General features: G+C 44.3%; 2 protein-coding genes across 2 annotated transcripts in view; one reads left to right on the top strand and one right to left on the bottom strand.

Moving 5' to 3' along the window:
- LOC142802828 (uncharacterized) overlaps nucleotides 1-19,812 on the top strand; it is an 84,966-nt gene that overhangs the window by 21,421 nt on the left and 43,733 nt on the right. The window lies entirely within an intron of this gene.
- LOC119176330 (sterile alpha motif domain-containing protein 3) lies at nucleotides 332-9,639 on the bottom strand. The gene is made up of 9 exons (XM_037427555.2): nucleotides 7,162-9,639; nucleotides 4,213-4,322; nucleotides 3,905-4,135; nucleotides 3,753-3,837; nucleotides 2,889-3,035; nucleotides 1,251-1,475; nucleotides 945-1,119; nucleotides 737-810; nucleotides 332-650 (listed from the first exon to the last, which is right to left on the bottom strand). Exons 1-9 carry the CDS (start codon nucleotides 7,303-7,305, stop codon nucleotides 381-383), a joined length of 1,461 nt encoding a protein of 486 aa, XP_037283452.1. The 5' UTR covers nucleotides 7,306-9,639; the 3' UTR covers nucleotides 332-380.

The raw sequence follows: 19,812 nt of genomic DNA, 5'->3' as shown, positions 1-19,812 counted from the left end.
GCCATATTTTACCGAGAACATTGTAGCTGTAATGAATGCGACGAAAATGCGGGTATATATACCAATAATATAGATATGCACTATACATATAAAATCAGAATAATTGCCAATGTATTGCATCATGGTATTTAGCACTTTTTCTTGGAAAACACCTGGTTCTGTTCCACACTGCGAAATATATTATCATGAAAGACACTACGAACACACCTCCAAATTCACTGCTGAGTGTCAACGGCCGTATAAAACCACAGGTTTATGCGGCTGACATTGTCAGGAACAAAACAATGCATTGTTCCAAAAGCCAGGGAGCAATGAAATATGCCACACAGTGCATTTTTATATGAAAACATTTATTGATAACACACGTCTGTAGGCATAACTTAAGTTGCCTTTTCAAGCGATGATATTTGCCGTATGACTAGCGGCATCTGCTTTGCACTTGTCGGCAAGCCACAGAAATGTTCAAGTAGAGTGAATGTTTTTTTGTTGGCGCCACTGTACTTGACATCGAATATCCAGTATATTTCCATAAGCGCCGTCATACCTGCAATTACATCAAGCACCTCTACACTAAGCCCTTCAAAGCTCGCAACTATGTTTGTAGCTTCAGAGGCATTTTTGCCCTTCAGCGAAAGGGCAGGGTAGGTGTCCTGTAAAATGAGTAATACATAAAATCAGCATCACTGATGAAAAGTATACTAGCTGATATAAAAAAAGGTAAAGCAAATAAGCTCACCGGTCCCTGCAGAAATCGCGGCTGCTCCTTTAGGAGCATGGGCAGCAACTCGACAATGCCAACGGCAAAGCGATCTGTTGACGAAATATTTTTAGGCACATCAAACTTTCACATATAAGGGCATTGACAGTAATACTCCTATGAAAATGACTTATAAAAGTTTGGAAATTTGGGAAAACTGGAAAAGCTGGCAAGCTTCTACACGTACATTTCTTTTCGTCACCATCCAGTGCCTCGACTTCTTCTTCAATTGCTTTCACAGCTTCCTTCGCGCAACGACGACACTTCGCAAGCTCAAAACACCGGTCTCCATACCGGTTTATAAATTCCAGGACCTTTTTTTCTAAGTTAACGCCAGTGAGAGCAATGAACTCCTCATGAAGCTAGAACGACAAAAAAATTGTACCGAATCACCAACAAATTTGCAACTATCGATAACATAAAAAAACTCATTGTTAAGTTCTCTCACATACATTTCTGCAGCAGGATCAAAACCACAGCTGTTTCTGCTCACCATTTCAGCCTTTGCCAAAGCAGGGTATTTCAGCACCACATCTGCTGTTGATGGCCTCATTTCCTTCATCCACTTCTGTCTAGATGGTCTTGTCTGCTCCATAGAATCACCGAGTTTTTGCATGTCAGGAATAGGCCGCTTGATTTCTTTCACCATGTAGTCAATATGGCTATTAATTGTAGCCTCATCATGCTGAGAAGCGACATGTTGGGAGAGATCTACAATCTAATCAGCAAAAAAAAGATGGTACTGCACAGTGAAAGATCACGACAAATGACATGAAATAGGCAGACATGAAAACTCAACTTTTTGCTAGCTCAGTTGAAGAATGTTGGCATTTTTTTGAACTGGACATGTGTAGAGAACTCAATTACAGGGTTGACTTACGTAAGAGAACTGAAGCAGTGTGTACTGATACCATCTTGCTCTGCGAGTGTGTCATAAATTATGTTAATATCAAAGTTCTCACAATGATTCTCTCCAATGTCGACCACCTCGGCACTTCACCACTTCCAAATTTACACCTTGTGAACCAGCATATCGCAAATGTGTGTGTAAAACCAGTGAACCACGCCTCCTACCTATATCAGAAGGAGTCTGAAGAGGTAACACTGATTTTAAATATTGCCAACTGCGGTGTCGGTGTTAGAATACAAGAGTTGTTGCCTTTATATGTATGTCATATATGTAAAACTTTGACCAGATATTAGTTAGTAGTGCTTGTTCTTTCATATAAAAAGAAAGTTTGAAAACTTGAAATTTCGAACCTAATATGTATCTTGCCTCCCCCCCAAAAAAAAATGTTCACCTCTAAAAAGCTTCTGGAAAAACATTGGTTTATGTATAGTTACATGGTGTAGTCAACAAATAAAGAGCAATAAGGAGCTTTTCTAATGTAGAGGACAGACAGATATTGAAGCCAAGCATAGCATATGGGCATTGTTTATGGTGGCCACTGAAAGGGCATTAATTATCGCTGGTTGGAGCTTTCACATCACATGCTCACTGAGCTGCAGTAGTTTGATTTCACCTGTCCACTTATTTCAGTACTCATGCGAGTTTAATAGTTGAATCAAAGGATTGTCAGTCACTTTCAGTGATAAGTATGGTGCAAAATGTAGAACACAATATTTAAAGCTGGAATGATGCATGATGTCAATAACAAGCTGATACCGAGCAATAAATCTACTACTTGCTAACCAAGGAGCATGGAATCAGCCAAGTCGGGAACCTAGCTACAAAATGAAGAAAAGAATGAGGAATCGAGCAACATGCCCGCGGCACTTGCTGAAACGCCGAGTTTTAAACATACAGGGACACATAGAAGTTTGATAGAGCGTTACCATCTTGACTCAAATAATAGAGCCTTGCATGAAAACTGTGAAAGTTGTTGTTTTGTTCTCCATAGGAGATAAGATGATTTTTTTGTTTACCAAATTTATTTTGTCTTATTTTGCATTTACTATACTTTAACTGTCAATATGGCCCTGAAAACTTGCCTGGCTTCTTAATGTGTTGATATGAAGAGGTTATATCGTTAAAAACATGAATAATGTTTTACTTCAGTAGCTCACACATAAAATAAGAGTGACTTCATAGTTGAGTTCTATGTACCAGTCCATTTGACGTTTCACTTACCACATGGCAGTGCCGCTTAGTATTGGTGCTTTCTTCTAAGTCTTTGCGTTTTCCGTAAGCTGCTCTCGCTGCTTGAACAGCTGGAACTGTGCACAGAGACTTCCTCATATATGCGAATTTGTATTTCAAGGAGACTTTCCATGAGTCCTGGAAACAACAATTTTTTTTATTATTTCAAATTTCCGCACAGTGGACACTGTCCTCTTTGAACATGGTCACTTTTGAAGCAAATGATTCTTTGGGAACCTTGATACACTGCTTTTAACCTGCTATGGGGCAGAAGCAGATTCAGGTGACAATACCTGGCAAATTTAGCTGTTCCTAGTAATATCAGCATATCTGTTGTATTTTAGCTTTATCTGCTCATTCCAAACTCCGGTTCCTGCATTTTATGTATGTGCTGGAGCCATGCGGCATGGCGAAGATCGTGGCATTTCAGTCGCAGAACTGAGCTTGTGTGAGCCTCTATTCAAGCTGTGATTAGAAACTACATATACCATTAGTGGTAATATTCAATCCCCAGAAGCGATGCATTACATCTGTATTTATCCTCTTAAACCGGTGTTAAAGCTTATAACCAGGGCCAGTTTTTAACTTTATTAATGCATGATATGAATATATTGGCCATGGGCACCTAGTTGATGATTATTATCAAACCCTCAAGTTAATGTCTGCCATTATCAGAGTTCGATGAAACGACTCTAAGAACATGCATGGCAATTATTCAAATGTAATAAATATGGGGTTGAAACTTCTTGAATGCTCTCCAAGAACAAAATAACTTGAAGGGCACCTGCAGTCTAGCTCACCAACATGTATGACATCCCAATAAAGTTATAGGAATGCCATTGCTTTAGTGCTTACCCAGCCTGTGCCAATAGTGTCCCTTAGCACTGGATATTCCAACACGAGAGATTTTGCAGCTGCTTCGTAGAGGCTTCCTGGATAGCTGTAAAAAAGAGCAACTTTAAAACCTGTACTGAATTAAACACATGCAAATACATGCCTATACTTACACTGTTATAGTCATGAGATGATTTGCAATCCACCCTACAATGCGGGATTTAGTGTGACTGGACACTTTTCCTGGTTGTGTCCTTTCAATCGCATCCTTAATATCTAAGGGCACAGGTGGTAGCCTATAATCATTTTCACAGCAGGCAAGCTGCTGACTAGGTGACTGCTCATTACTTTCAAGGGTCTTGGGCAGGCTACCTTCATGCACTGCTGTCACTTTGTCAGTTGTGCTGAAAACAGAGGCTAGTAAGTGATGCAGTTTTCCAAAAGCAATATTAAACTTGGCACCTGAAATTTAGGTACTGACCTGCAGCTCATTAAGAAGTTTTCACTGCACACAAGCCTGATTTTATCTTTCTCAGAGAAGACATGGCCAGCTGGTGGGTCCACAAATTCATCATGTCGGACGTTGTATACCTGAAAGAGATTCAGATGTGATGTTCAAATTCCCATAAAGTTACCTCAATAGGCACAGAACCTGAAGTAAGCAGACTACCAATGTTATATTCAATAGCACCCTAGAATCACTTTACTTGTCCTGTTTTTTTTTATTATTATCATGATGCCGTGTGTATTGTCGAGAAACCCTTAATGTATGTATTGTAAAGAGCATTGTAAATTACTCGTCTGGACATTCGGTATCAGTAAGTTCAGATTTGTGAAATAGTGACAATTAAACTTGTGAAATTTCACTGTTTCATAACATCAATTAGAAATAAACAAAAGCATTTAATGATTGCTGTACTAGCAGAAGATAATCACTGTGCTACAACGAAAAACCACACTCACAGTATCTGCTATCTATAAAATACTGTATACGCTAATGGCACAAGTCTTCATTCAATAGACCATGGAGCCTTATATTTTCGCACGTTGAAGGAATTATTAGGCTGCATTTCTTGCGTGCGCTAAGCTGAAGCAAATTTTTTAGCTCTGTTGTTATCTCTGTCGTCAAACTTTTCTTCTACAGTGTATCACAATTTAGAAATTAGAAATGGCTCTAGCCAAGTTCGTAGAGATCTCGACGTTTCGGAACCAATTCGGTATTTTCCTAAGGAGATGACTATATTGGTCATGGAAGCATCTCCCCGTCTTGTTTGACAATGGCCCCTGCTTTCTCTTTCTCTCGCGTATCGGAGGCTGTGAACGTATACAGAGGGAATTGTTCCTAACGACCGGTTCATGTTTACAGGTGTGTTCTGAATGTAACAGCATTTGAACAAGAGCCTCCTTCATAGATTCCTTTCTGTTTCAAGAACAGAAGCGATGTCGAAGTCGATCTTATGATCGTGCTTCTCATATTACTCTGCAAGAACGCTATGCTGCACTTCTATCTTCCAGACTGTTTCTGGGAAACACTTTCTCTGACCTATGTAGCTGGCTTTACCTGGCAGCTATCACCTTTACAAAAATGGCTAAAATTCAAACTGTGTTTCAACATCCAACACCACCGCTTGGCAACACCATAGTTTTTTGCAGAAGCGAAATCATGCGCTAATAAATACAGTGTTGATAGCCCATTAATGTTTCGAGTGCACACATTTCGGCAATGAAATAGCTAAATAGAGATAAAGGATCCGTCGCTATTCCATTGGTAATTTGAATACTCACACACCTAATAATTATTGATGATTTCACTACACAAAGCAACACAATATATCAAAGAATACAAAGCATTAAACACACCTAACGACACCTGCGAGACAGAAATGCCGACCGTGGGGCAAACGTACAGCATTGGTGAACAAGCATCCAGAACACAAGACTGCGCGCGCACGCACGCACGCACGCACACATACACACACGCACACGCACGCACGCGCACACACACGCACGCACACACACGCACGCACACACACACACACACACACACACGCACGCACACACACGCACGCACACACACACACACACACACGCACACACACACACACACACACACACACACACACACACACACACACACACACACACACACACACACACACACACACACACACACACACACACACACACACACACACAACACTTTACGCTAGCTTTGAGAATTTTCAGTTTCTGACGAGCATACCTGGGAGCACAGCTGGCGGTCCCCCCGCCCCTCACCCTATTGTCAATTAAGACGTAGAAGGGGGTCGCCATGTTTGCCCCACTCATTGACACAATAGGGAGAGGGGTGCTGAGTTTCAGAAGGCAGCGCAAAGTCAGCCAGGGTAGTATGCAGATATCTTTTTCAGAGGGGAGGGCACGTTTCTGATCTATAGTGGGTACCGGGCAGGTAAACGTTCATTTTGTTCTGTGTAGGCAGAGCGAAAAAAAATTTCGGGGTGGGGGGAGAGAACGTGCCCGGCGTGCAACCTTCACCCAGCCCCCCTCTTCAGAGGGGAACCCTGCGCATGCCGATGCTAACAAGCAGCTTCTGCACCCACGCTATTTTCACTATGGAAGATACATGCAGTAACCACAGAAATTAGCCTATTCCATGTCCTTCGAAATTGATAATAAGTCTTTCTTGTAGTCCAATTTTATTGATTTCATGTTTTACGTGCGGTACAAAAGTCTTACTTTTTTTTGCTGATCTCCTTACATACCTAACCTCTTAACATCCTAGCTATGCCTTTATTCGTGAACAATCTCGCTCAATTTGAACACCAGGAAACGAACTCAGCGACGGCCACTCATCTTACCAACGCCGTGTCTTGGTGCATTGCCTGCTCGATAACTGGATGACCAAGCGCGCTGCCCCACTTTCCGCTAATGAAAGTTCGTGCGTGCCTCCGAGAGACAGATCGAGTGCGCATTTTTTTTTACCATTTTCACCTCTCATCCTCTACATCTGTCATTCCCACTTCCCCATCCTCGGTGCAGTGTTGTTGAGTTGACCTCCGAAGTGAGCCACAGTTACGAGGCCACACTTATTTCTTCACTTTTTTTTTAAAACCACCCCGATAGCCGATTCGCACCATTACATTATCGCAACACAACCACTGCGAATGCCAGCAAAGGGTGGTTGCGCGCCGCCGAAGCGGAGATTAAACCTGGTTTACATCTCCCATCAGCAACTCCGAGACCACGTGCACGCTTCGCGGGCCGACAGCTCCAGTGAGAGAGCAGGGCAAGAAAAGCCCCACGCTTCGAAAAGCGCGAGCGCATGCTTGGTAAAACTGTTGAAGCACGTGCTAACAACGGAATATAATCAGTACTGTTTGGGCCACTGTCACAATGCAATTCGATGCACTTCAGGATAGAGACAACATACCTCAATCCGGCATGCTTGCAAAGAATGGCCAAAGTCTGTCGTCTTCAAGGCTTCCAAAATGTCCGCCTCCGTCGGTCCACGAGCAGAAATAATCTTCTTGCGGCCTTGAAATGACACCAAATATTGGAATTCCGGCGGCTCCATGAATACACAAGCACGTGGGCGCGGGAGGAAAGCTGCTGACACGTTCACACTGCGACAACCTGCTCTTTGCCTGGCTAGCCACCCTAGCCTGGCTCAGCTTCCGTCGATGTGTGCGCCCCCTGCCGCGTTTCAGTAATCAGCGCCTCCTGAAGGTAACTATCACAACGACGCTGTCTGTTGTTAAAATTTTGAATCTTGAAGACCATTTGGCTCTGTGCAGCGGAAATTTGTCCTGTCTGAAACCTGTAGCTGGCATGCGAAGGTAATAAAGAACATTTTATTCATTATGCCGGTCCAGTTGGGGACAGCGAGTGAGTAGAAGGGCATGAAAAGAGAACAAGTTCTCCCCCCCCTTTTTTTTTCCTGGTCTCTTCTCTCGCTTTCTTATTCCCATTTCATCTCTCCACTCTAGTCTATTATCCCCCTTCCCCAGTGAACCACTGCTCAGGTGTCGCAGTTGGCGGCAAATATTTGCGGGGTTCACTTTTCCTTTCTTTTCCGATTCTGAAAACCACTGCCCCCCCCCCCCCCTAACGTTCGACACTGTAACGCGCCACCACCTTCCATGTTTATATAGCTTACAATTATGCGCTTAACCAGATGGACATTGGTACAAATAAGTAAGACCACCACAAAGAAGCTAACTCAATTCAATTTGTGTGCATCGAGCGCACAAATTAATTAATTTATATTAATTCTCTGCTGCATGACTCGCTCGTGTAGGCAGATGCCACGTCCGTTTTAACGTGAATTTACGACGACAGAAGTCATGTGCAGCTACCACTTCGCTCAATACTAATTAAGCAGCGGTTGTGTTATTTCAGATAGTGTGATGCAGCTCCCCACGTGTTGTTTTGAAAGGTGTGAGACACAGTTTTCAAGGCCACTCGTAAAAACAAACTGCTTCAAGCATAATGTAGGCAAAGAATTCTGTTATCTCTCGGCCATTCGATGAGAACTTGAATATGTTCTCCGAGCACGTGAATGAAGTGCTAAGATTTCATTTATCGTGGCCATTGAGTTCGTGACAAAACAATCACCGGTGTCAACATCATTTATTCTACAAGCGATATTATGTCACTTCCGCACGGTCTCACTCCGAGAGAGACTCTAATGGAGTGATTGTGTTGCATGTAGGTAATATTCACTATCAAAACCTGTGTGAGAAATTTTTTTTGTTGCTTCAAGGTCTTGTTGTTCTGTTAGGAAAGATATACATACATTGGCTGAAGGAAAGAAGTGAAAACTGAACGGCTCGTTTTTCTTTGTTCGACAGAATATTAATGAGGACTAACAGACAATGATGCCAGAGATAGTATAGGGAATGTTATTCGTAGTTATTGCAATGTAAGTTTGACGAAATAAAAGTGGACGAAAAGGTAACTTACCGCAGTCAGGGACCGAACCTTCGACACGTGCGATGCTCTAGAGCAGAAGTTGGCACAGCGACGGGCCAAATGGAAGGGGGGGGGGGGCTTTGCGAGCAAAGGGATAATGTAAAAAAACTGTAAAATCATGTTTATTTTAAGCACGCGTCATGAGGTTCCAATTAAACATTGGTTACTAAAAAAATTGCATTTTAGGCCAAAACTGCCTGGTCCTTTAAGTATACGAAGAAATAAGGTTAGAAGGAGAGGGGGGGGTGGACGTCCTGCCGGGGCCACATATATAGTAGTGCCTCGCGGGCCGCAGGTTGCGAACCCCTGCTCTGGAGCATCGCATGCGTTATTCGAAGGTCACAGGTTTGGTCCCTACCAGCGGACTGCTATCTTTCCATGCCATTTTCTTTCTTTACATGTACATTGCAATTACTTCTAATAACACCCTCTATATATTTCTTGGAGTCATTGTCTGTTAGTTCTAATTAAAATCATGTTAGTTGACAGAATAATGGGGCGGGTGGCTGCCTTTACAAAGCTCGTCGGAGATATGACCATATATAGTTTAGCTAGACCACTGCGACGCATTTAATCAGGATGGCCCCGGCATATCGTACAATTGAATGGTATCCAGAGGACCGCTGAATCACACTAAAGAGTTCAAACATATCGGGCGCGTATGTCTTCTCGATCTGCAGTTGTCCAATTAATGTTTTATTATTCTTCTTAGAAAGTATTCCCAACCTCCGCTTCTTAAGATGGCACACTGTCTGCCATATTAAACCAGTACACTGCAGCGTCGAATCGGCATGCATATTCCATCGGCATATTTCACTAGACCAAAAAAAGTGACACTTTTTGGTTGAGATCTCGGTTTGTGCTCCGAAACACGGAGCCCAGAGTGGTCTATAGCCACTCTAGACCACTCTAAGTTACTGTGACCATTGTGCCAATAGACAACCGAGGTGGGTGTACGTGGGGCAACCGGGTTGGTGTGTAAAAATGGCTGATTGTTCGAGTTGGTGTCGGTGTGTAAACATTCGGCTAAGCGAGCATCTTAATAATTCTTCTACAAACGGCTATTCACTCAAGTCTAAACACTGTGTAAAGTAGGTACCAATAACACGTGTCACCCACTTCTCGACAAAACAAACATTTGGTATCGCCGCCGGGATCGTTATACGCAACAACAACAACTCGCTCACGTGATGTTTGATCGCCCTAGAGGAGGACAGCACGGATTCCGTGGCCACTGGCATCTGTGTGCAGGAAAGTGGGTGCACTCTCATCGAAGTGACGGAGGACGGGGTCTGATGTCAGAGCACGCTTAAGGGCTTGGAAAGCACACTCGCACTCGTCAGTCGACGTGAAAGCCGTTCCTGACGTCAGAAGCTTGTGTAACAGCCCCGCAATGGCAGCAAAGTGACAGATTAAGCGGCGGAAGTAAGACGCCAGGCCCACGAAGCTTCTCAATTATTTTTGATTGCCCGGACGTGGGAAACTAATTACGGCAGCAACCTTGTCGGGGTCAGGTCGAACGCCATCTTTGCTGACAAGGTGACTCAATACTTTGATGCTTGTGCTGGCGAAGTGGCACTTCTTTGTATTGAGCTATAGACCAGCGTTTGAAATGCACGTTAGAACTTCATCCAAACGCTTAGGGTGCTGAGGAAAAGTAGAAGAATAAATTACGATGTCGTCTAAGTAACATAAACAGGTTTTCCATTTGGGACCACCTAAGACGGTATCTATCATGCGCTCGAATGTTGCTAGAGCATTGCACAAGCCAAAAGGCATGACGTTAAATTTGTAGAGCCCGTCAGGCGTGGCAAACGCTGTTTTCTTCTTGTCTGCTTCGCGGATAGGTATTTGTCATTACCCGGATCGGAGGTCGAGGCTGGAGAAATATTCTGCGCCTTGTAGGGAGTCCAGGGCATCATCTATGCGTGGCAACGGATATACGTCTTTTTTGTGATCTTATTGAGCGCTCTCTAATCAACACAAAAGCGGACAGAGCCACCCTTTTTCCGGACCAACACCACAGGAGACGACCAAGAGCTGGATGAAGGTCGAGTAATATCCCGTTTGAGCATGTCATTGACGTTTTCCTCAATGATTTGCCGTTCCGCCGAAGACAGACGGTATGGGCGGCGGCGTACAATGGAGCTGCCTTCGGTTTCGATGCTGTGCTCTGCTACGGAGGTGCGGTCCAGAACTTTGGAATGTACGTCAAACAAAACGCTGTGCTTTTGGAGAAGGCCTAAGAGGTCTCTCTTTTGCTCGGCAGTGATGTGAGGACTTATGGTGTCATCTAAAGCAACAGTGATAGCCTTCATATCAGTTGTAGCAGACAAAGGCGTTGATTCTGCGTGAAGGGGAACCAGCGAGAAAGGCTCGCTGTCAGCGAAGCAGCTCACAGCAGTGCCTTAGGGCAGCATCATTGGCGATGAAGTTGGGTTCAAGGTGGTGACCAATGCTTTACTGTCGTGAAACCGCAGAAGGCCGGGTGCTATGGTAAGCCCCGCAAGTTTGGAGAGAACTGATGGGGCTATGAACACGTCACCGTTAACTATAGTATCCAAAGTGATCGTGAGAATTCGTTCATCTCCCGGCGAAACTAAACAATCAGCGGCAGCAACAAAACGGAAGCTGTACGGATCGACATCGAATGAACTCTCAGTAGCTGACATTTCAAATACTCGCTGACGACACGATATGAAAGCTGATACGGTAGGAAGAAAGTCCTATCCTAAAATTACTGTGTGAGTGAACCAAGGAAGTACAAGAAACTGAATGTGGTGAAGGATGCCATCTATGAAAACGCGGACTGTGCAAACACTTGAAGGCTGAATAGGGACTCCATCTGCACAACGAAGGGGAGGGCCATCGTATGGCGTCCTAACTTTTTTCAAGCGGGCACAAAAGTCTGCATGAATTACGGAAAGTGAAACGCCTGTGTCTACCAGTGCCTCTGTCTGTGTACCTTCAACGTACACTAATAAAACATTCGATGGGCGGTCCGGAGGAGTTTGACGCAGTTCGAAAGATGCAGCTTTCCCTCCAAAAGCTGCACTCTTTAGTTTTCTAGTTGGCGGTCAGGAATTGAAGTAGAAGGTCGCAGAGGAGAAGAGAAACGCCGCATCGGTGAAGGTTAGCGACGGCGTGAGAAATGGGAACTGCCAACTGAGCCAAAGTTCTGCGGAGACGGCTACCGACGTGTGCTGTTCGGATACAGCCGGCGATAGGGTGGTCCAGTGGGGTAGAAGTCTCTCGTTCAAAGTTATTGTAGCTTCATCTTTCGTCTCACTGACAGCGTCAGCAAAACCTTGAATTGTGACCACGGATGGCGCAATAGAAGCAAGTCGGCCGCGAAGTGCGCCAGTCGTTGTAAGGCTGGGAAGATGGTCGCGATGCGAGAGAGTTGAGCGAACCATGCAATTCGGCCACTAGTAGCTGCATTGAGCTTTGCTGGGGTGCAGGTGTCCTAGCAGCAACTTGAGCATAAGTTGGCATGGCCACAGGATATGACCTCGGAACTGGTGAGATTGTCATCGAGGCCAGGCTTTGCTGGGGCGCTGGTGTCGTTGCAACAACGTGAGCATAACTTGGAATGGGCATGGGATGTGAACTTGCAACTGGTGTACCTGTGATCAATGCCAGTTCCTCCCTCACGTCGTCGCGTAAACTAGTAGCAGGTGGCGTCGTTCGGATATGAAGAGGGCGAGGTGAAGCCTGTGCATGAAGTTCCTCGCGGATGATAGAGCGGATCAATGCACGCAGCTCTGTTGTGTCATGACTCGAGCTGAGATCAGGCATATCTGGTTGCACCCGAGTGGTTTGAAGCTCCTCGAGGCGCTGACAGGTAGCTACAACATCTGCTACGGTCTGGGGATTCTGCACCACAAGCGCATTAAAAGCGACAGTTGCAATGCCTTTTAGCAGGTGGCGCACACGGTCGTTTTCCGCCATATGGTTGTCAATGCGGCGGCAAAGGGCGAGAACATATTCAATGTAAGAAGTGTAAGACTCGCCGGGGCGTTGAACACGTGCACCAAGCCTTTTCTTGGCGATTTCCGAGCGCACCAACGGGTTGGCGAAAATCTGGCGGAGCTGGCGCGTAAAGGCGGGCCATGTCAAAAAATCTGTAGCGTGGTTTAAAAACCACGTTTTTGCGACGCCGCTCAAGTAGAATGCAACGTGGGTGAGTTTCGCAGGCTCATCCCAGTTGTTGATGGCACTCATGCACTCGTACTCCTCGAGCCAGTCTTCCACGTCCTCACCCGGAAGCCCTGCGAACAGTGGAGGATCCTTTTGAGGGCTGGTGACCAGGGGAGAAGGGTTTCTTGGCGGTGGGAGCAGTGGCACTGCTGCTGCGCTGGGCTGGTCGGCTTGCGACATTACCGAACCCAGGTTGTTTAAGCGGTGGCCTGAACGGAGCTCCAGGGATGTGTTATAGAAGACGCTGGGGTTGTCCGAGAGAGCGAGAGGACGCAGGAATCGGGCAGCACTCTCCACCACTTGTAAGATGGCGTCCAGTACCCTCAAGACTCTCCTTTATTGTCTCGAGTATGTGCCCCACAACCTAAGCTTGACTAGTGATGATGAGTATGTACAGATGAAAAGATGGGACGCAGAAACAATGCGCACAAGATATATATATATATATATATATATATATATATATATATATATATATATATATATATATATATATATATATATATATATATTAGAAAACTTCATTGCCACACAGTATGGAAGGCTTCGATTCTTGCTGGAGACACTGACATTTATTATTTGCATTCGCCGGGTGAACGCTGTCTAAGTCAGCTATTATTTTACGCTCAAGTGTTAATATTACCCTTGTGTTTTCTCATCGTTTCTAGGTAGATATAAAATGTGCATCACCCGTGGCACACACTCGCATACCAGCGGCACATATCTGGTCCCAGGAATGCGGCACTGCATTTTGGGAAACGGTTCACGATGCACGCGACAACTACGTGACAATATTCATGTCTGGACCACCGCGTTTTATTCGTCAAACCATCTTACCCTCCCGCACCAATTTTGGTTCATCCTAAGTTAACGAAGGATATCACACGAGCACCCAGACAAGCGCATAGATAGATAGATAGATAGATAGATAGATAGATAGATAGATAGATAGATAGATAGATAGATAGATAGATAGATAGATAGATAGATAGATAGATAGATAGATAGATAGATAGATAGATAGATAGATAGATAGATAGATAGACAGATAGATATATAGATAGATAGATAGATAGATAGATAGATAGATAGATAGATAGATAGATAGATAGATAGATAGATAGATAGATAGATAGATAGATAGATAGATTGGTACATTGATTGATTGGTAGATTGGTAGATTTATAGATTGGTAGATTGATAGATTGGTAGATTGATAGATAGATAGTCTTTAAAACAGATAGGGTTAGCAGCTTTCGTTCTGTGCTACTGCACCCACACGAATGGCAAACACAATGTACTGTTCTGTGTTATCGAAATAGCGTTATAGAGCTTATGTCGCAGAAATGCAGGTGTCGATGACGGCGTCAGCGTCCACATTGTTGGTTGTGAGTGAAAAATGACCTCGTACATGACCGAAAATTTGAGAATGCTGCAAATAAAGTTTTTAAAATATCTAGGTAGGAGTCGGGATGGAACCGGGGTCGTTTGCGTAGCAACCGCGTGTTCTACCAAAGAAGCACTCATCTGCTTGAAAATACAGTGAAAATAACTTCGTCTACTTGGAAATACAAGGAAAGTAACTTGCATGCTTTAGACGTAGACGTGTGTACACGCTTCCCAATGCAACATGTAATATTGCTGTAAATATGCGTGCTACAAGCTTACAATGTGATCAGGTGTCAGAGCATGTGATTATCATTATTTCATGGTTTAAAGCGGGCCACGCATTGGGAAAGGGACAAACCTAATGGCGCGTATTTACTTAAGACCGTGCATGCCAAGTTCAAAAAGATTTCACGCGTACAATTGCCTGCAGTATGAAGCATGCTACCCATTACAGTGATCAGCTATATGCGAAAGCGTCACTGACACAAGCCATTTTAAACTGGGCGCGCACTGGGTACGGTGTAACGTTATCGCGTTCTATTCCTAAAGGCAAAGCTTAAGGATCCCCGCATTTTTTCCTGTTCTTTCGACACAGCGGCGCCAGAACCGACATCACGTGGGTCCCCGATAAGCACAACGGAGATAAATACCGACATTGGCAAGAGTACTACTGGTGTAGATCCACCGACGTTTTCATCACCGCCTACTCATCCCGTACCTCCAACAGTGACACGTCCCCAAACGCCTGCGCCTCCCCCACGCACACCTCCTCCTACGACAATGCAACCACCTGTTCCACCTCCTCTGCCTACTCGGGCTACCCGGCCCCCACTGCCTCCAACTCCTCCTACTACTCGGGCTACCCAGCGACCACTGCCTCCTGTTACCACACCACCTTCACCTCCTCCGCCTTCTCCGACTACCCGGTCGACAATGCCTCCTGCTACCACACCACCTCCACCTCCTCCGCCTACTCCGACTACCCGGTCCACACTGCCTCCTGCTACCACACAACCTCCTCCGCCTACTCCGACTACCCGGTTGACACTGCCTCCTATGCCCACGCCACCGCCTGTACGTCCGACGCCTCCACCGATTCCCTCACCGTCACCTGCACCTACGCCCCCTACAACAACACTGCCTCCTGTTCCAACCACGTCTTCGCCGCCTCCTACTTTTCCCACTCCTAAGGCTACGACATCTACCTCTCCTCCTATCATTACCAGTGAGTGTATTTCTGTGGCTTTGCGTAGCTTTTCTTAGAAACGAGAATGAATGTATCACATGTATGCAAGTACGACATTAAACACCTCGAGCATCCGCAAAATAGTTCATAAGTGGCATAAACCGTTTGGTGACTTATATGCTATCTCAGCCTCAATAGTTCGCTTTCTGTGCTACATGTAATTGGAAAGTACACATTGGTGCTAACGTATCGCAGGTCAAGGTTGTTAAATGGAAAGAAAGCGAGCAGCAGTTTGTTCAGACAATATGAAATAAAAGGAGGAGAACATCACACCATGAAAGCAGTGCACAGGTGGAGCCAGGTTACGGAAATCTAAGACACAGTAATAACTTTTTTACAACTTTTTGAGGGGGAGTTTGGACTTTCATTGAGCCCTTATGGTGAGGCCAGCCGGCAAATCGAGATATGGGTAGGAAAGAGGTGAGGCTTTGCGTGCAGAGAGAAGCAGTACTGTATAATGAAAATAGTGCACAAAACATTATTAGAAATCATGTTTGTCTTATGCCGAGAGAGCTTCTCTACAGTCGAGATAGGGACTTCGCAGCGGGGATAGGAAGTGGCAAGGAGAGCCGGGGAGGGGGGGGGGACGTGTGACGTCGTGTTGGAGGGCGCATCGTGGTGCCCCATGAGCCACATTCGGCCCACGGTCCGGTGGTTTCGGACTCCGACTCTTTACCCTGCACACCTGGTGAGAATCGAGCCCGATGCGTGATACACAGATGTTGCTTCGAGGCGAGAAAATTTCACACACACTGTCAATGAGTAGGAGACCGGCAAATATGCGCTTACGACCCTTACACTCAAACCCCAAATACGAGCGATACAGATTACTATGGGCGTCTGCGTTGCTAAGAAGTTGCATGCATTTAATGTTTAGTGGCATTAACATTGACAGACAAAAAATACACTGGACAAGCGTGCAGTCAGCGAAATCTACTGCAAGAGAGAATAAGGACCCCATCATGTTCATTGCAAGTAAGATATTTGAGCGGTATGGAAGATGAGTAAAATTATTATTGTTTTTTTTCATCCCCAGGGGTATACATGCAGGAATGCTCTGCTTTTCCCGTTTGAGATATTTGACGAGTGAAGTTGTAGTATGTCCAGGGATCATCTCGTTTAGGTCTTTCCTCGCGTAAGCTCCCGTTCACTGCTATCATCCTATTCCTTCAAAACTTCTTTTGACAGTGATTATAAGAAAGATGCCTGGCTCGACAGAGTATTCTGCCGGTTAGTTACCTTGAACGTCTCAGACTATGATGGCATGCCAGCTGCTTGTAAAGTAACGCGTTAAATAGTAACGCATTAAATAGTCCTTGCTATCAAAGTTGTAGACATTTATTACTACGTTTCCTGAAATTTATTCATTACTATTCGAAGCCATAACAATGTTTGAGTAGGTATCGGTTCATCATGAGTTTATAGAGCGCACGAAAAACAGGGCTAAAGGAATAACTACACATATACGCAATTTGTAAATTATTCGGTTACTAGCTACAGATATATGTAAAATATTGAGTAATTTAGTCAATTCTTTTCTTTTTCTCGCGTCGTTTGATGAGATTTCGCATTCGTAGCTAGCAATGAAGTTCAATGCGTCAGTCCGTTGAGGCTCGTCTATGCGGTACATTCAGTAGCGTACAGCCTTTATCGCAGAGAACAGTGAACCATTGCACCTCTACACGACAAGATTGCATCATACTATTTAGCCAATTTTCAGGGCCGACGCAACTTGGGACCTGACTTTGTCGTACACTTTCACTGTCCGCTGTCATGGTGTGAAGAAAACTGTTGCTATTGTCGAAGCAAGTGCATATGTTGTGATCACGACTGAAAATTCTCAGGCAAAAGTCATATCAAACGTTCAAAACGCTCCTGAAATGTGCTAAATATGAAGTATAATAACAAAGAAAGGCACCATGTACCCGGATATAGCTAATCTGGCCATCATTAAATTTGAAGGATGTGCACAGTGGGATCTGAAAGATGTCGTACCTGAAAGTTTGTCTTCAATCAGAAACTCTGAGGAAACGTTTTTGTAAGAGCTTGAGTCGGAGCTCTTAGAAGTCCTGAGCATTTACATCTCAAAGGCAGGACATGCGTGTGTATGCTGCGATTACGATTACGTAACCGAGTACAAGCACAGACCCTTTATGCTAGTCGGCGACTTCATCGTATACATTATGGACCGCGACTGGCTTCGCAGTATATGGAGTATCGCTGCGCTCTGCAATGCACTTGATATGATTGGAAACAACAAACAATCATCCGAGAAACATGCATAAACCTTGTTTACGCCATCTTTTGGTTAGGTGAACACGAGAAACGGTTGGCTCTAATTTTCACAAACCACAAAGCAGTAACAAGTATTTCAAAATGTAATCCAGATTTCAAGGCTATATAGAAATTATAACGAGAAGAGTAAGATCGATGAGCAGTCAGATGAACCAGGCAAGTACATTTGTGTATATATAAACTCTTTGTCACTCAGTTTACATTAGCAGTGGCAACGTGCGGGTGACGTATGGTGACGCACTGGTATACGACACCGAGTGCTTCGCCGCTAGTGATGAATCGCGTTAGTGAAGATAGGTGTTTTTATCATGCCATCTAAGTGAAGCATACCTGTTTTGCATGTGTCCATCAGGTCACGCAATGGGCAAGACTCCGCTGTTTTGCACGTTTGGCGTCCACAAGCTGGACTACCAGTCGATCAACTTCAAACCCTGTGACTACGCCTTTATCCCCTTTTATGTTCGCGGTGGAGACACGTTCACTGACGACAGCAACGCGATCATCAAGGAGTTGATCAACGTGGCGAGCACCTCGACAAGGACGTCTTTTGCTATCAGCTTTCCGAACGAGCAAGTCGTTTGCCCTTTTCCATTTCACACACTTCAAACTGACCTAAATATTATAGCTAATTGGTGCAAACACTAGGAAACGGAACCGTATATTAAGAAATTTAAGACAATGCACGTACAAGAGCTAACTCGATTCATAACGCCTACCATCTAAACAACGTCCTCTTAGATTCCGTCTTGTCTTATAAATATCTTGGCGTGCACATCACAAATGACATAATTTGGACAACTCACGTAGGGTACGTAATCAACAATGCTAATCGCATGCTCAGCTACTTACGACCTAACTACTCCAAAGCACCCTCTTCCTTAAAACTACTACTCTATAAGTCTCTCATACGCCCTAAACTCGAGTATGCATCTGTCATATGGAATCTAAGTCATGCTAACCTCATCACCTCTCTTGAACTAGTACAAAATAACTTTGCTAGGTTCATCCTCTCTAACTACAACCACACTGCAAGTATAACCTCAATGAAAAATAACTGATCACTATTTCCATTGGCTCACCGACGAAAAATTGCCCGTATTTCCCTGTTTCATAAAATCTCCTATCACCCGACACTTCATAATGACTCCATACTCCAGCCTCTCTACATTTGAAACCGTGTTGATCATCGCAATAAGGTAGGAATGGCGTCATGTGACACTAAGACTTTCTTTCGGTCAATTATTCCCCGCACATATCATGATTGAAACCACCTTCCCTCGAACGTCGCAACCATCACTGACTTCAAACTTTTCGCGAAACATTAGCTAACATTGTATAACCAGGAAAATCTGTATACCTATACTTATTCCCTCTGTTCATTTTTACATCTTCTAAATGATTATTTTTTTATATTCTGCAGAAATATTGATATTATTTGTCTTTTATTGTATTGTTTTATTTGTATTAATTGCACTGTTTTATTTGTATTTTTTATGTATTTACTCACTCCCCCTTCAATGCCTTTTGGCCCTGAGGCTATTATAAATAATAATACAAATTTCCATCGACTATATATTTTACTGTAGGAGGTGTTGACAGTAGCTATAATGATCGCGAAGACCAATTGGACGATCAGGAACCTTTTAAGGTGCCTCGAAATGATCAAAAAGAAGTGATATAGACAAATTTTACGGTAACACATCCAACAGAACCATCATACTGGGTCAAAGCACTTGGGCATGCGCTACATCGCCACCCTGCATTTAATGACCGAGGTCATCGTTACGGTTAACGCCTACTTCTTCAGTTCTATGCGCACGTTGTCACTATGCTCGCAAGCAGGGTTGCCAGAAATTGCTACTTTGCAGCCACTTGGCTACTTTTTTAGGCGGTTGGGTAAATTTTGGCTACTGTTTTGTTGCCTCAATTTTCGCCAGCTCATATACATCTCAATACGTTGCTCCCGCTTTCGATCGAGTA

This window comes from Rhipicephalus microplus, chromosome 3, assembly GCF_043290135.1.
Source record: "Rhipicephalus microplus isolate Deutch F79 chromosome 3, USDA_Rmic, whole genome shotgun sequence".
Classification (NCBI taxonomy): Eukaryota; Metazoa; Arthropoda; class Arachnida; order Ixodida; family Ixodidae; genus Rhipicephalus; species Rhipicephalus microplus.
Note: the sequence above shows the minus strand (reverse complement) of the source record. Positions and strands in the feature narration are given on the sequence as shown.

Bases quoted from the DNA above. Each gene is read 5' to 3' on its own strand.
- LOC119176330 (XM_037427555.2), bottom strand. From the start codon at position 7,305: ATGGAGCCGCCGGAATTCCAATATTTGGTGTCATTTCAAGGCCGCAAG. The intron at 4,136-4,212 runs GTCAGTACCTAA...CTCTGTTTTCAG, and splicing joins AACTTCTTAATGAGCTGCAG to CACAACTGACAAAGTGACAG. The intron at 651-736 runs GTGAGCTTATTT...CTCATTTTACAG, and splicing joins CGCGATTTCTGCAGGGACCG to GACACCTACCCTGCCCTTTC.